The sequence below is a fragment of the Chenopodium quinoa genome, unplaced genomic scaffold (genome assembly GCF_001683475.1).
Source record: "Chenopodium quinoa cultivar QQ74 unplaced genomic scaffold, ASM168347v1, whole genome shotgun sequence".
Taxonomy (NCBI): domain Eukaryota; kingdom Viridiplantae; phylum Streptophyta; class Magnoliopsida; order Caryophyllales; family Amaranthaceae; genus Chenopodium; species Chenopodium quinoa.
In genome coordinates, this window is record NW_018743206.1 from 771,901 (window position 1) to 789,694 (window position 17,794).

General features: G+C 32.9%; 1 protein-coding gene and 1 pseudogene across 1 annotated transcript; both read left to right on the top strand.

Annotated features, from left to right (window-relative positions):
* Positions 1-526: 526 nt before the first annotated feature.
* Positions 527-6,067, top strand: LOC110734021. Its single transcript, XM_021914079.1, has 7 exons — positions 527-774; positions 901-969; positions 1,280-1,447; positions 1,995-2,165; positions 2,255-2,464; positions 4,235-4,323; positions 5,099-6,067. Exons 1-7 carry the CDS (start codon positions 675-677, stop codon positions 5,765-5,767), a joined length of 1,476 nt encoding a protein of 491 aa, XP_021769771.1. The 5' UTR covers positions 527-674; the 3' UTR covers positions 5,768-6,067.
* Positions 6,068-6,394: 327 nt separating this feature from the next.
* On the top strand, positions 6,395-11,436 carry LOC110734022 (annotated as a pseudogene).
* The last annotated feature ends 6,358 nt before the right edge of the window (positions 11,437-17,794 follow it).

Consider the following 17,794-nt stretch of genomic DNA (forward strand, 5'->3'; position numbering starts at 1 on the left):
TCTGTATAGGCCATGAATGGAAATATGATGGTTGTTTTATCTGTTTGGCTCGGTTTTCAACAATGTAAGATCCATTGGATCGATTCATTGCATTTGCCGCATTTTGGTCCGTTATTAATCAAGTTTAAACATGTATGAGCACGTTTTAGGCCTAATTAGTAATCGGACAAGGCTCTAAGAATACTTGGTCTCAAATATGAGAAAACTTACTTCATAATGCATTTCGTAATCTATAAATACTTCAACTTTGATCTAACATGAAGAACGGATTTTTATAATATCATCGCACTTTCTTTCGAGACAAGAGGCCAAAAGTAGGGGTCTACACTTACGTGACGCATATACTTTGGATCATGATGTGGCGTTGTGACATAGCACACATACTTTGAACTTTTGAAACATTTTTTTTTTTATTTTTTGTATTTTGAGGAAAATTTTTTTGAAGCCTTTTAATATAAAGTATAGATATGTGTATAAAAATAAAAATAAAATAAAAAATTCACTTTGGGTGAGTGATGCATAAAGCAAAGGATTTTACTAATACGGAGTAAATCGTAAAGGAGAGTGTGAAAGACTGAAAGGAGTTGGAAAGTGTGTAGTGCTCTACTACTACACCATTTCAGAATACCCAGAATCTTCAAATTCTCTCTCTTCTTCTATGTGATTCCTCAACAATGCGAACATTCTTCCTTTTTATTAATTTAATACCCTTTTTTCTTCTTCCCTTTTTCTCTCAATTTCCTGTTGCTACTGCTGTTGTTTCTACTCCTGCTGGTGATCTCTCTTTCTCTTTGAAACCCCAATTCAAATTAGATTTCTGTTATAATTTAGCTACCCATTTTAATTACATTATTACTTCGGATTTCATGTTTCTAATATTGTTTGTAATTTTTGGTGCAGGTCCATTGATTAAACACCTCTCTTCATTACTCAAATGGACTAAGAATTCCCCTAAATCATCCCAATCAGGTATATAAAATTAATAGTTTTTTTTTTTTTTTTTTTTAATTTAATTTACTAAATTTAGTTATGTTAAATCATATGTTAGAGATTTAAAATGTTTGATGGTTGTTTATTATTTAGTGGATTTTTAGTTTTGTTGAATTTAAGTATGGAAATGTTTAATGGGTTTTTTTTAATTTAAATAATTTACTGACTCTATTGACATGTATTTATGTGTTAAAGCTTAATTTATTTGATGGGTGTGTATTATATAATGCATTTTTCGTGATGTTGAATTTTGTTTCGGAAAATCAAATGTTTGATGTATAATTTACAGATGGACCAGTAGTTCAGTTTGAGAGTGGGTATTTAGTGGAGACAATTGTAGAAGGGAATGCAATTGGAGTTGTACCCTATTCCATTAGGGTATCTCATGATGGAGAGCTCTTTGCTGTTGATTCAGAGGGTAGCAACATTGTGCGGATAACTCCTCCACTGTCACAGTGTATGATATTTTCATCACTCTCTTTGAATGCTTGTTTTCTGGGTTTTGTTTGGATTGTTTGTTTTTGTTCAATTTTGAACCATATTGTGCATGATTGGGAAAAAGGCTGTAACCTGTATGTAATGTATGTAATGTTTTAAATATTGGCCCACGCTTGCGTTTGAAATATAAGACTATTTGTTTGTTTTGTTGATTTTTGTTCAAGCTTGATTCATATTGTGCATGATTTGAAAAGGGTTGTAAGGCTTGTAGCCAATTATACATGGATTCCATATGTCATGTATTGATGTGTAGCTTTTGGTCGAAAATCAGGCTTATACCAAATTGTATTATTTAGGTCATGTTTGTGTAATTTGTGGTGCTAGCCAAGACAATTATACAGAAGATAACTAGTATATTTGGATGCTTACTTGTCTATACTTTGTGCAATAGATTGGTGAAGGGTTCATCTGAAAGTAATGTTAAGTGTTGGAAACTTGTAAAGAACAGGAATTTGAGTGTGCATCTTAATTAAATTCTTTTGTGCCATTGATTTTTCATGCTTCAGATAGTCGAGCAAGGCTAGTGGCTGGATCATTTCAGGGTAAAACAGGGCATGTGGATGGTAAACCAAATGATGCTCGTTTTAATCATCCTAAAGGGGTGGCCATGGATGATAAAGGAAATGTTTACATTGCTGACACTGATAATCTTGCTATCAGAAAGGTTGGAGAAGGGGGTATGTTCATTGAAAATGATATCAATATTAATCCAATTGGTTTATTTCACTCCTAATTGATTCAACCTATATTTGACAACTGTATGCAGGAGTGACAACAATTGCTGGAGGGAAGTCAAATGTTGCAGGATACACAGATGGGCCAAGTGAAGATGCAAAGTTCTCCGCAGATTTTGACGTGGTCTATGTGCCATCCACTTGCTCGTTGTTAGTTGTTGACAGAGGAAATGCTGCACTTCGGAAAATTTCTCTTAATCAAGAAGACTGTGATTCTAATTACAGTTCCATTTCAGTGACAGGTGGGCTTCATGTCATCTATTGTGTATTGATTTCCTCAATCACTTGTGTATTGATCTCCTTAATCACTTGTGTTTGAAGTTTCCTTGCTCACTAGAGCTCCTTAATTTCTGAGATCTTGAGAAATTAAATTGTTGACCTTTATGATAACTGAATTCTCAGGCACTATATAAGAACCACTCTGTATCAAAATATTAATGGTGTTAGTAGCTACTCCCTCCTAGTAAAATTAATTTCTCAAATCCCTGTTCCACAAAAAAGCTTCTCATTTCTCCTTGGGTTGGGTCCACGTGGTATTATAATGTTTTAATTTTCCTCTTTTTTCATTTTTATTTTTATTCTTCTCCCTTGTATTATTTTGGTCCTCCCTTTCCCTCATCTCTATTGAAAAGATAACAAAACCCAATACCTTATATATTGATCATACTACAAATGCTCTCCTAAAACTCTTTGCCAATAGAAATGGAAAGATTTTGTGGGACAAAGGGAGTAATTTTTATACACAATATGAAATTTGTTAGCTTTAGTTTAAGTTGTATCATGGACTAGTATTGAAAGATGGCATGCAACATTATTATTGATATTATTAAATCACCTTTGATGTTACATGGATTATGTATAGTGACATTAATGTTGAATTAAAATTATGCCATAACTTATATTTGGAAGTAATTTGAACTAGCTAATATGACACATTGATAAATTGGAGGGAGTAAGTAATTAAGATAATATTTAGCTGACGATTTTGATGAAAAAGCTGAATATCATGTATTATGAATTATTAGTTCTTTGACTCTAATAATAAAATTTATGGGAGCAGTATTTCGATCATATTTCATAAGTGGAGGCTTGCTAAGTTTAGAGTGTGTACAAATTGTATTCATGTCTTAATGTACAGATGGTTCATAAGTCCATATAATAAAGTCTGTATGCTGGTCAAAGAAATAGTTTTGTTAAGTAAGGTCTCACAATGTGTGGAAATGAAGAACCTAAATAGCCACAGTTGCAGTGAAAATTATTGTATGGCGGAGCGCTGCAGGGTCCTAAGGTAGTAAGGTCCATACATGCCAACAACATGTGGCTTTTAAAATTAGAGTCATGTGCACTCTAGTTTCTATAGATTGTTTCCATGGTGTTTGATTTATTAATTGTTTTAGGATGAGCAATGGCTTCTTAGTACTCAGTTCATTCTTCTATGCTCTACTCAGTTACTGCAGATACGTAATTATATAATTTTTTTAAAAAGGTGTGGGTGTGTTTGAGAGAGAGAGGTTAATAGAGTAAAAGAGTGTGTGTGGAAAGGTGTGGTATAAGAGGATAATAGGAGCGAAGTGAGTAGAGCAAAAAAGAACGGACAAAAAAGAAAGTGAATTGAACGGGTGTGTGTGTGTGTGTGTGTTGGGGAGGGGGGGGGGGGGGGTTGCGCGTGCGTGGAGAATTTTCCACATGAATGTCTTGTGTTGCGTTCTTATGTTTACTTGTTCTTATTGTCCTGCTTAGATTGTCAAAGGATTTATTTCTAATGGAAATTTTTCTAGTATGACAACAGTACTTCTAACTAGAGTTGCTTGTTGATGCTTGCACATGTAGCTGTGCACATTCTGTTTAAAATCAATTTTATTATGTTTTCATGAATTTGACTGAAGTTCTGATGTCTTTTGTTGTGCTAAAATAGCTGCTTATCTTTGAGCATCAAATATGATGGATTGTTTTTTTATGTTTGTGTTTTGGAACAAATTTTAATTAATTAACTGGTTCTTGTGTACTGTCAGATATCGTCATGGTCTTTGGTGCTATGTTTGTTGGGTATGCCTCATGCTTGCTTCATCAGGGATTTGGACCTGCTTTTATCTCGAAATTTGTGAGTACTATTATCCAGCAATTTTTGTGTTTAAAAGGAGTTCATTGATTCACTTTATGTCTTGAACCCCCGTTCAAATTTCTTTGCTTTAGTATCTTGGACTTGGATGCAAATTATACTCGTTTTATTTTTATTTTTTATTTATAAATGTGCTTAATGTATGAATGCCCCCAACAAAAGTTCAAACCACTCCTAGCAAATTGTTATGGTTAGACATCACCTTCTCAGAAATCAAGGTGAAAATTTTGTAGCTCATCAAGTTGTCAAAATCATATACCATGGCAAACATCTGTCATGATTTTCCCTGTTTAACTTGTAGCTTATATGATTAGCTTATATGATGTAAACACAGCTCGTTGGTTTACTACAACCTCATTGAAATTATTGCTTTTTCTAGTGGCTTGTATGTACAAAAGCTCCCAAAAAAAAGTTTAAACCACTTCCTAGCAACATGCAACTTTTAGATATCATTCCCTTTTTTCTATAGAATTTTTAGAGAATATGATTTTAGAACTCGTGTCCTCAAAAACACCTATGCAAACATTCTCCAATCCCTACCATTGTTCAAGTGGCTCGTGTTATGAATCTTATCCATCATAATGTTTCTGATATATTTTAATAATAGCTTCTCATGATACACTTCAATGTGGTTGGTGTTTTTTATTTGATCTGTATGAGCCTCAAAGTTAAAATTGTCTCAAGGAACTTTGTTGGTAAACATTACAAAGCTCGGATATTTAGTAATTCTCACTTGGCTTTCTATATCTTGCTGCAGCTACAATCTTCTGCATCAGATGATCCACAAAAACTGCTCAAAGAGAAGCAAAATTCAATCCTGGAGAGTGTAAAGGAGGAACAAGTTCCTGCTGGATCTGGATGGCCTCCATTTGGACAGATGATAGGTGATCTTGGGAAACTAGCCCATGAGTCGCTGAGTAATGTCATTGTTCCCTTAATTCCCCCTCGTTTTAGCCCGAAAAAAGGACTCACTCCCTTGAAAGACGCTCTAAAGATGCCTGAAGATGGAGTACAGCCGCAATTGATAGCCCAAAAGCAGAGGACCCCTGTCCCAGTTTCTGAATCCTGGCAAGCATATGCTCCAGATACTACAGAAAAGCATTCTGAAGCAAAGACTTTGAAGATGAGATCAGCGTCTATGAAGGACCCTTCTTTGTCAAGCAAACACAGATCTTCCAAAAGACAAGAGTACTCAGAATTTTATGGTTCTAGTGAAGCCCCTCATAAAACTGGGCAGATAAGGTCTAAAGCACACAAGGAGAGGTCAAAGCATCGCCACCGAGATAAGAGTGGAGAAGTAAGTTCAGGGGCTCATGCACCTGAGCCTAAACCTGGTGAATATAAAGGGGTAAATTACAATGATCCAAGGTTTAACCCTTACAATGTGGGGAATAGGTATATGCCAGATGCTTCCTACCGCTATTAGACTGACTTTTTAACGGTTAGTGATGTCGGCATGTTATGGTATCAAATTTTGTATTTGCCATGATGTTGTATGGCTATCTTTACTTGGTCCTATTCTAAGAATGCGAGTGAAATTACATTTGAGATATCTGAGCTGCTCAAGATTACAAAAATCATTTTATGGGTTCTGTAATAGATGTAAGAACTTCTCTGGGGCAGGTCTGTAGGCTGTATTCGTGTTGTATTTATCACTTCTGAGGAAAAATTACATAGCATATACTTCACTTCGGTTTCCCCATGCATTTCCTTTATTTCGGGTTAACTATCTTATGTATTGTTTAGTGTCTTGTCTTGAATCTCTATTCTCTAATACCCATTTCCTTGCCATACATTCTATACTACAGAACTTGTGCAACAGTACAGAAGTAACATACAATATTCATTCTTCTAACAATTTATGTTTCTTCAATGTGTATTGAGTGTTTCCTCATGACATGTCTCAAGTAACGTTACCCTAATTCTTAGGCTTTTATATGCATCATCATTAAAGACATCCACCACACCTCCAACCATACAAGCGCACGAAATTGTGTGTTTTGAAAGTTCATCTGATCAATGAAATGTCTGTAGCTGTAAGCAGTACAGGAACATGAGGGGGGGTTTTAGAGCACTTGATCTTGTAAGACCATTTCTTCCATTTTTACCTCGAGTTGAAGAGCCGGATAAGGATAAGACTGTACCTTTCAAAGAGAAGGTCATATACACTGTGTTATCCCTCTTCATTCTCCTTGTTTGCAGCCAACTTCCTCTGGATGGCATCCATTCGAAATCTGGTTCAGATCCTTTATACTGGATGCGACTCATTCTAGCCTCGAGTCGTGGGACTGTCATGGAGCTTGGCATTTCCCCCATAGTTACCTCAGGCATGGTGGTGCAAGTTTTGCTTGCTTCAGACATCTTTCAAGTAGATTACAGAGTTATGGAAGATCAGGAGCTCTTGTAAGTACCTTACCGAGTTATCTCTACTTCACAAATACACCATGTTTAACTTTTGCTAGGTTTAGCCTCATGACCTTACTATATACGATTATTGTTGTAGGAATGGTGCACAAAAGTTGCTGGGAATTCTTATAACAGCGGGTGAGGCTACTGCTTACGTTCTTTTTGGAATGTATGGAAGTGTTGCTCAACTTGGAGCTGCAAATTCAGTTCTTATAATTCTCCAACTTACTTTTGCTGGAATCATTATGTTGTGCCTCGACGAAATGCTTCAAAATGGATACGCATTATGTTGTGCCTCGACGAAATGCTTCAAAATGGATACGGTTTAGGCTCCGGAATCACCCTTTTCATGGCCTCAAATATTTGGTAAGGTAGTCTTATACACAGAATTTGCTAAATCACTCAAGTACAAGAGACTAAATTTAACTAGAGAATAGAACAATGAACTTTTATATAGCGTGTTGTGTAAATGCATGCCTAAGTGAATCTATTTTTTGTGTAAAGTGGATTACAACAATGTATTGTGAAACCGAGGTGACTTTCCTATTTTTAAAAAGTGACTTCTTACTTTTATGCAACACAATAGATAACGGAGTTTTTTAATATGTTACAAAATATTGTAAGTCCATCTCACCTAAGACTTGTATAGTTTACGCAGTGAAAATGTGATATGGATGACATTCAGTCCAGCAACAATCAACTTAGGGAGAGGGCCAGAATTCCAAGGGGCTGCCATTGCCTTAATTCACTTACTTATATCTCGTAAAGACAAAGCTCGAGCTCTTAGAGAAGCATTTTATAGACAAAATCTCCAAAATGTAACAAATTTGTTTGGAACCCTTTTGATCTTCTTCATAGCTGTCTATTTCCATGGATTTCGAGTAATTGTGCCCTTAAAATCAATGAATGTTAGGGGAAAAAAAGGGTTTTACCCAATCAAGCTGTTTTACACCACTAATATGCCCATCATTTTGCAATCCGCCTTTGTCACCAATGTTTACTTCTTCTCTCAGGTAAGTTATCTGACTTATATACTTGTTTTGGCAGAACTGGATTTTAATTAATAAGTAAATATTATTTGATTATATCTCATCCATCTATAGCTAGTTAATGTGTAGTCGTTGACAACCTCCCTCTCCACAAAATATGAAAAAAAAAAGGCGTGTTGATTTCCTGTTTTTCATACACAAAAAATACAGAAAGCAATCTTCTTCTCCTCTCTATTTTTCCTCACAAAAACAAAACCCTCGAGCAGTTTCATTTCTTTTTTGGTGTTTAGTTGCCCGGTGGTTTTGTGCAGTTCCACCGGTATAATTACAATAGAGGAAGGCTGTTTTATCCTGGGGAACATCCGGTTGTTGTACGAGCTGCTTGCACAAATTAAAGGGCAGTACCGTGAATGTTCTAAAGAGAGCGACATAGTCCGCGACTCAGTCTATTTCCCGGTAACTTTGTTCTGTTTTTATTGTTTACAGCAGTTCGGTTAATAACAAAAACTGTGAATTTATGAAACTTATTTGTACATTGAATTTATATTGAGTTTGTTTCTGTTGATGTAAAGCTTCTTTATAGAAAATTCGGTGGCAATTTCATAGTTAGCCTGCTTGGGAAATGGAAGCAATCAAGCAATCCAAGCTTTCTGGCGTGTCTGTTCCAGTTGGTGGTCTAGCATATTATATAACTGCTCCTCTAAGGTAATCTAAATTTTGCTCTGGGGTTAAAATGTAACAAGATATATGAGTATAATATGACTATAATATCATCTTATAGACAAATAAAGACTTCAAAGTAATATTTCAAAAAATTTATGCAAAAAACTATAACAAGACGATTTTTAAAGTATGCAAGTAATTATACTCCCTCCGTTACTTTTTACTCGCAACTTTTATCATTTTTAGCCGTTATACATTATTTGCAACATTTTTATTTCTTTCCTTTTATAGAAAGTTTTTTAGTGTGATTTTACAGATTTACCCTTACTTTTTTTTCTAAAACATCTTAATTAAACTATTAATTTTATCATATTAACTTAAGCCTTAACATTAATTAATTTAACTATTTCCACCAAAATACTTCTCTCTCCATCCAAATTCATCAGCGTCTTCATCTTTTCCTCAAAAAAAAAAAAAAAAAAAAAATCATCTTCATCCACCACCACCACCACCTACCACCGATCTCCACTCTCTATTCAACAATCAAAGAAATTTCTCTCTCTTTGTTCATCTCCCCTCAATTCGACCGCCACGGTTTGCTGACTCGCCGACAGTCAATGGCCGATGTCCCCTTGCTCCTAGCCGCCTCCGTCTTCTCTCTCTTTCATTTCTGTTTTTGTTTCGTCCTTGGTATTGAAGCTCAAATTTGAAGGTTTTATGGTCAAATTTAACCATGAGAACTCTAGATCTAGAGTTTTGAGGGTTAAATTTGACCAATTTTAAGCCTTACTTGATGATTGTGGGTTGCCATTTTCCTCAGGGGTGGGATTCTTGGGTTCTGGGTTCGCGTTCTGAGGGTTGGGTTTCTGGGTTCGCGTTCTGAGTTGTGGGTTTTGGATTCTGGGTTCGTGGGTTGTGGGTTTGGAGTTGTGGGTGGTGGTGAGTTGTGGTTTTGGGTTGTTCGATTTAATGGGTTGTTCGAATTTAATGGGTTGTTCGAATTTGGTGGGTGGTTCTAGGCCGAAATCGGGGGTGGTGCTGGGTAGAAATCGTGGTTGTGGGCGAAATCGAGGGTGGTGCTGGGTCGAATCGTGGCTCTGGGTGCTGCTAGGTGGTGGTGGTACGGTGCTAGGTGGTGGTGGTACGGTGCTAGGTGGTGGTGGTACGGTGCTAGGTGATGGTCTTGCTAGGTGGTGGTGCTGCTGGTAGATGGTTGTGTTTAATATTTTTTTTTTTTTTTTTTTTTTTCTGGGTTGAATTAGTACTAAACACATGCCCTTATTTTTTGTTAATTACCATTTACCATCTTTTGCCTAGGAGTCCGTTCCTGCCCTCAAAGTTGCGAGTAAAAAGTAACGGAGGGAGTATTACTACGTAGTTGATACGTTTTGACTTTAAGAGCTATTCACATTTGGTTTTATTTATAATTTACTTATTACTAAGGTTTGACATTAATCACAGCCAGTGGCGGATCCACGTTGATGCCTGGGGGGACACGTGCTACCCCCAAAAAAAAAAATTAAAAAACTAATTGTTTTTATGAAAAAAGCGCTTATTAAATTATATAAAGATTACAATCTGTATTTATGTTAACTATCTTTAGCATTGCTTCAGTGGTAGAGGGTTGTAAGGAGAGTCATATTTGTTTTCAAGGTATATTTGTTGGAATCGTCTCAACGAAAAATTTATTAATATTCAATTGTTATAATTTTTATTATTAAAGATATTTTCTATTAAAATTTACATTAGCATACGTGCACATGGGAAATTTATAACAAAGTTTTCTGTGAATATTCATATGCAACTTTGACTTACAAAATAAAATAATAAATAGGTGAACAATTTATCATAGTATAATCGATATCTAGAATTTAAATTGTTTGTAAGAAAATAAAAAAACTTGTCAAGATAAATGGTTGAATTTGATTGTTAATTATAATACGACTACATAACGCATTATATCCAAAATTAAACATAGTTTGTTTGGCTGATTATATTACGTTGCGTTACACCAATGTTATATTTTTTTAATTGTCCAGTGCTACCCTTAGTTAGGATTCTGGATCCGCCACTGATCACAGCATGCTTACTTTGTAAACATTGTGTCAACTAATACAAGTATAAACTAGAGGATGGGACTTCGTATGATTATACGGAGTATAGTAATATACGAAGTATATATCATTTTAGTCGGATTATAATCTTGTCATCTTCTTTGCAACCAATTAGTTATGGATATACTCCCAAGCAAAGCTTGGTGGAGTAGGTGGGGAATTCACCTTGTAAATTTGAGTTCACGAGTCCAAACTCCACCAACTACAAAATGCTTGGCAATAATACCTCCCCCTCTACTCTCAAGCGATTGACATGCGGAGGTGGGCTGATGATTGTGATTGAACATAATGTGTGATGCAAAAATTGTGTGCATGTAGTTGGCTGGTGTAGTAGAAGACCCATTCCATGGATTATTCTACACCGTATTGATGTTGTCAGCTTGTGCATTATTCTCTAAGATTTGGGCTCAAGGATCTGGATCTTCTGCCGAAAATGTTGCCCGCCATTTAAAGGTGCGCAATTCGCCTATATTATAATTGAACAACATTTTTATACTACTAATAGCACTTGTTTTTTATATATTACGGAGTGAATATTTAAAACATGTTGTTAGTGTAAAATATATGGTGTATATATATACTACTAATAGTCTAATACGAGGGAAATAATTGAAATGCAGGAACAAAAAATGATGATACCAGGACATAGGCAATCAAGCATGTACAAAGAATTGGACAGATACATACCAACAGCAGCTGCATTTGGTGGGATTTGTTTAGGAGCTCTCACAATTTTGGCTGACTTATTAGGTGCAATTGGTTCTGGCACTGGTATTTTGCTAGCTGTTTCCATCATTTATCAGTATTATGAGGCATTTGAGAGAGAACGTTATTGACCTTGATATTTTAGGGCTGTAATTTAATTTCAACTGAATTTTGTTTGCTAAATCAGTAGAATAAAATCTTAAATCAGATATTCCATATCCATATTATTTCGGTTAAAATAATGTGGTCAAGACTTTAACCTTTATTTGTGGGATGAAGACTGTACGGATCAAAAGTGAGTTGGGCTGAAGTCACCTGTACAAAAGAGCACATTAATTGGCTTCGGGGATGTGTCCGAGGAAACCCCTACAATACCTAAGTCACTATGTGTGATTGAAGTTCAAGGAGAGAATTCAATGCTTGAGTATTTGTAGATACCTTGATTTGGTGTTTATTTGGCTGTTTATAGTTTTATACCTTAATAATATGGACCTCATAGCATGTGGGTTGGCCTTGCAAATACTTTCTTCATTTCTTATTATTATTTTTTATACATGGAAGTTTCAATTTAGATGCATCATTTTCCCTTTTAGTAAATATATTTTCTCTATCTTTCTCATATTACATGGATCATCTTCTAAAAATTGATTCGCAATTTCAAAAGTGATGCATTTAATAAAAAAACGAAGGAAGTAGATTGCTTTGACGACTTGATGCTTCATTGGACTTTTAAGCTGGAGGAGTCTCATGGACTGATTTGGCTTTTGGGTCATTTAAGCTAGTGGAGTATTATTTGTTCACTCTTAAGTTGAATATCGTTTTCTAAATTTCTAATTTATTTATATTTCCTGAGACCAATATTATTTACATAGTAAACTATTTTGCATTCGTAGAACTACAAAAACACAATTAGACTCTTTTTTTTTTTTTTTTTTTTTTTTTCTCTCTCTCTCTCTCATTAGTGCTTTTTGTTATCTCTCACTCTTGTTATCAACCACTTGGATTATCTCTCACTCTCATTAGTCCTTTTTGTTAACATTGTTGTATTCACCAAGTAGTTGATTCAGTATTATGTATGCAATATTATATTTAGTATATTTTAAAACTCATTTAAAATATAAATGAGCACACAGGGAACACATATTTCATACTTTATGTATAATTAAATATTTAAATAAATGAATGAAAATTGCCCAAAACAAATTTGGAAAGAAAATTGTTAAAAATATATTATTGCTCTATTTGAACCCTAAACTCACTAGATCTAGGTGTGGTTTTGATTTTTTTACACCCAATAAGTCTTGCTCACATCTAGGTTTACATTTAGAAAAAAAAAAAGTTTCAAGTCTTAGCCTAACTAAACTTGATCTGAATTCGATCAATTATCATCCCAAGCCGAGGTAAATAAGTTGGTACTCTGTACTGTTAATATATGTTAAGGAGAACGAGCTTGATCAAATATTAACACTAGCAGTTTTTTAGTCTAATATATTTTGCAGGCTGGACACTTTAAAGGAGTGACATGAAAAGGATAAGAAATTATCACCCCTAAGGCTCAATGATAGAGGTGATCATTGTGCGAGCCGGGCCGGGCCAAAGATAAAAAAATTATGTCCACTTCTTGGGCCGGGCCGAGCCAAGCTTCGGGCCAATATTTTTGTGCCCAAACCCACCCAAAATGGTTGGGTCGTGTGGGCTTTTCGGGCCGGGCCTAAAAAATCAACTAAATATGCGCAAAAGTGTATTCCCAAACCCGTCCAAAAAAAATATTTTTCGGGCCGGAAAAATCTACCCAAAACCCGCTCAAAATCGGGTCGGACCAGGTTAACCATGATCACCTCTACTCAATGATCATAAAAAGATTCGAAATTTCTTACCAGCTATACGGTTATACCAAGCCTTACATTTTTTTTGTTTATCCTGTACATGGTATGGACTAAAATGTGTGGCAACCACTTTGAGACAAAGAAAGTTGAAAATAGGATTGGTGGGGGCTCCAGAGCATTCCTTTCTTCCTCTGTTCTCCACTCGGAGTTACAGGCGTTGTTCTGGGCTCTTAAGTCTACTGCCCGTCGTAATTTCAGGAGTTTGTTGATTTATACAGACTGCTTGACTATGTGTTAAATGATATCTATGACATTGTTTTCTATCTTATGAGCTTAGGTTTTGTATAAAAACTCAACCTGTTGATGAATAATAATCAAGCAATACAAAAGTCATTCATTATATTTCCTCCCTAATTTGTCACTATGTTATCTTTTTTCCAAGACATTGGGATATTTCTTGTTGCTGGTTGATTTAGGATATTACAAATTTCATTAAAAGGTTCTCAGCTTGCGAACTTAGAAAAGTCCCTCATCAATGGGTTGCTCTTGCTCATTGGTTGGCCATTCAGGGTCGCCGTCGTCATTTTTTACTTTGGTCCTTTAAGTTGTTTTTTTGGTTTTTCTTTATTACTTCGTCTTGTCAAAAAAAAAAAAAAAAAAAAAATTGAAAATAGGAAATATGGACCCCGGCCTTAACAAAGAAGCTCAAGATTCATCCATGAGACCATGACATCACATGAATATAAATCTAACTCTTTAATCAATTTAATTATCTATATATTTAATTAATTATTATTTTCCTACTTTTTCACAAATAAATTTTTTCAATATACGGAGTACATTTTTAAACATGATTATCTTAAATTTAATTTTTAATTTTAAAACTATAAATAAAGATGAATCAAACAAGATAACAGAGTTATTTATTTATACATTCTGTATTTATTAAGAAAGTATTTGTTTCCATTCGCATTGGAGCTTACAAAGAATTCACTAAAAAATTTGGGAAGCTGTACTTGTATGTTTTCTGTACTTTAAACGCCTTTATCATCCTATGAGTTTAATTTGTTGACAACAGATCGTGTCTTGAGTAGTTGAGTATGACATCTTTGATTCTTTGTGGACATATGATTATCTAATATCTTATCATTATTAAGAGTATCATATGTACTTCTATTATATTTTATGTAATCCAGATTCCAGCATCAAAATTTTTAATTATTATAGTGAGACTCAAGTTTGAACATTAAAATATAAAATGAGTTGTTTTTTATCTTTAATGGTGATACCATACCCACTTCTCAATTTAACAACTCATGTGAAGTCTAATTTCTCAATGATGAGACTCTCTAAAATACAAATGTCACTTTCAATTTATGACCCATCAATTATTATAAGATTAAAAATTAATTAAAAAAAAGATAAAACTTAAATAAATTATAAAATATATTAGAATATTGACAAGGGTCCACACTTTTTATCAAATGAGACTCAAAGTTGAGTATCTATACTTAGCAACTTTTTTGAGAATTGCTAAGTTTAGATACCAAATTATTGATTATTGGTATACATTGCAAAAAATACTCTCTCTTTCCTAAAAATAGTCACTTGAGTTTTACCATTTGAGAGGGTCTTATATTAGTTTTGCACACTAGTATTGATTTTTAAAAATCTAACTTAATTGTCTTATTGGCTCACGAATACAGAGTACTTACTAATTTTTTGGCTCATGAATACTTCCTTGTGTTTCAAAATAAATGTCTCAATTTGACTTTTAGACTATTTACCTATATCACTTTGACCTCTGTTTTTGCTTTATGCTTAAGTTAAATACAGTTATATTATTTTTTGAACCGTCTCACTCTATAGTTTTGAACAACTTTATACTAATTTATATAAATTGATAATCAAATATTTTGTCAGTTAAAGTTCAGTGTTGATAAATATACTAGCGAAATGGGACATTTTAATTTCTAATTAATTTTCTAAACACTGCTAATTTGTCTTATTGGCACTATTCCATTTTTCAACTCTTACTAAATAAAAGCAACAAATTATACTTGTAATCTCTTAGCTTTTCCAATCTAGAATTTGTTAGGTCAGATATAATTTCTTTTAATTGAGTCGCTTTCTGTAGCTAATTCAATGAACCTAACTTTATTTTAATTTTAATTTTTGGTGTAAAGAGACACACAAAGTTAATGAAATAAACGAAATTTAGGGCCTGTTTGTATTTATTGAACTGAGTTGAACTGAACTGATTGGAGCTGAACTGAACTGAACTGATTGGAGCTGAACTGAACTGAGCTGAACTGAGCTGAACTGAATATTTTATTAGAGAGGGAAATTAGGAGCTGAGCTAAACTGAACTGAACTGAATGATTGAAGCTGAACTGAACTGAACTGATTGGAGCTGAAATGAACTGAACTGAACTGATTAGAGTTAAACTGAACTGATTGGAGCTGAACTGAACTGAAATTAAGTAAATGTGAACAGACCCTTTATCACAAGGCTTGGGATGTAACAACCCCTCTTTTATGATTCTAACTAAGGGCATGTTTCGATTTATTGAAAATATTTAAACTGAATTGAACTGAACTTAATAGAGCTGAAGTGAATTGTTTATGAGAGAAGGAAATTAGGAATTGAGCTGAAGTGATTGAAGCTGAATTAAACTAAGCTGAACTGAAATTTAGATGAATAGAACAGGCCCTAATTAGTATTTTTTAAGTTAAGGTTAAGCTATTTCTAATTTTTGTGATGTTTTCTAAAATGATAATATTATTACATTTTAAAATTGAATTTTAGTAATTAAAGGTGAATATTATTGATCAAATATATTTAATTTTGTTTATCCATTTTTTAGTGGTTAACAATATATTGTATTGCATGAGATTACAAATACTTAATTTTGGTTTTAATTTACTAATGATAATAGATTTTTATTGTTAAGACTTTTTTTTTAACTAGGACTAGTTATTGCGTCTTAAAACTTATTAATAAACCTATACGAAAGGCGAAATCAGGAATGACACTTATCATTTCTTAGTTAAAAAATTTTCCGCCTTTTTTTCTTTCCTTTTCAGTCTTCTGCCATACTTTAATGACATCCATTTTATAACCTAAGATAATAGTTATTTTCATTTTCACAATATATTTAATTCAATTATACTCAATTAATTTTTTTACATATATTCTATATACTAGGAAACTTTAAGTTACAAAAAATACTAAAATAGATTGTATTGGAATATATTATTTTACAAGATTATTATAATATTATCAATATCAATTTTTTTTTTCCTTCAACTTTTATCATATGATAATAAAATTTATTTTAATTAAAAAAGAAAAATCATTTTGGTAGCATACTTTGTATTAATCTTAAAATTATACATAACGTTTATAAGAAAAAAATAATTTTGTAATAGTATACTTTATATATAACATATATTGGAAAATTAAACCTAATTATTCTAAATATTTTAAAGCCCGGCCTACTAACTAAAACATATTTAAAAAGTTGATTATATAATACTAATTATCCTAAAGTAAAATGAACTCAAATTAATTTTCATATTATGTCGATTAATGTATGTCAACAATTTAAGGACAAATGTATATGAGTTCGTACATGGGTACTAATCTAAGTTTATTTTTTAATTTTCTTATATAAAATTTTATAGCTTCTAATTTTATATTACTATATTTATTTATTTATACAATTCAATTTAATAACCTTTACGTAAGGCACTGTTTGATTCACCTTAATTTTGCTGAACTGAAATTATTTTTACTGAACTGAACTTATTTTTACTGAACTGAACTTAACTTTACTGAACTGAAATTATTTTTACCGAACTTAAATTATTTTTACTGAACTGAAATTATTTTTACTGAACTGAAATTATTTTTACTGATATTCTATTATAATTCTTCTTTAAGAAAACTGAATTTTACTGAACTGAACTTATTTTTACTAAACTGAAATTATTTTTACTGAACTGAAATTAATTTTATTAAACTGAACTTATTTTTATTAAAGTGAAATTATTTTTACTTATTATTAGTATTGGTATAAACTAATTAAAATTCAAGTTATTTGTTTAAAAATAATTTTTTTTTGGATAAATTATTGTTGAATTAAACCATTATTTATTTGCTGTAAAATTTAATTATGAACGTGTCTGGCACGGGACTTAACCTAGTTTGTACTAAGGCTATGTGTAGTTCACTGGTGTACGAAGTAGAATTTTTTTTGCTCTGGCTTGTTTTTTATTTGACCAAAATTTGACCTTATTTATACAAGCCAATTTTAATGTGATTTTTTTATTGCTATAATGGTATTTTTAATGTACTATTATATTTACAGTGGTATTTTTAATGTGTTTATCTCATCTTATTCTTACATACTAATTTGTAAGATAAAAAATTATCAAATGAGATATCATTAGATTCGTATTAATGCATTTATATTTCAAAAACTTTTGCATGCCCCCGGTTTACAATAATTTTATTGTACATCGAACATTTTTCGAAAAGTGACCCTTTTTACTTACAAAAGTGACCCTTTTTTTTTTACAAAAGTGACCCATATTTTCACAAAAGTGACCATTTTTTTCCATAAAAGTGACCCTTTTTTCTTATAAAAGTGACCCTTTTTTTATACAAAAGTGACTTATATTTTTACAAAAACCATTTTTTCCACAAAAGTGACCATTTTTTCCACAAAAGTGACCATTTTTTTCC

Excerpts from the sequence above, each read along its gene's own strand:
- LOC110734021 (XM_021914079.1), top strand. The coding sequence starts at position 675 with ATGCGAACATTCTTCCTTTTTATTAATTTAATACCCTTTTTTCTTCTT. Across the intron at positions 1,448-1,994 it reads AACTCCTCCACTGTCACAGT|ATAGTCGAGCAAGGCTAGTG; the intron begins GTATGATATTTT and ends TTCATGCTTCAG. Across the intron at positions 2,465-4,234 it reads CAGTTCCATTTCAGTGACAG|ATATCGTCATGGTCTTTGGT; the intron begins GTGGGCTTCATG and ends GTGTACTGTCAG.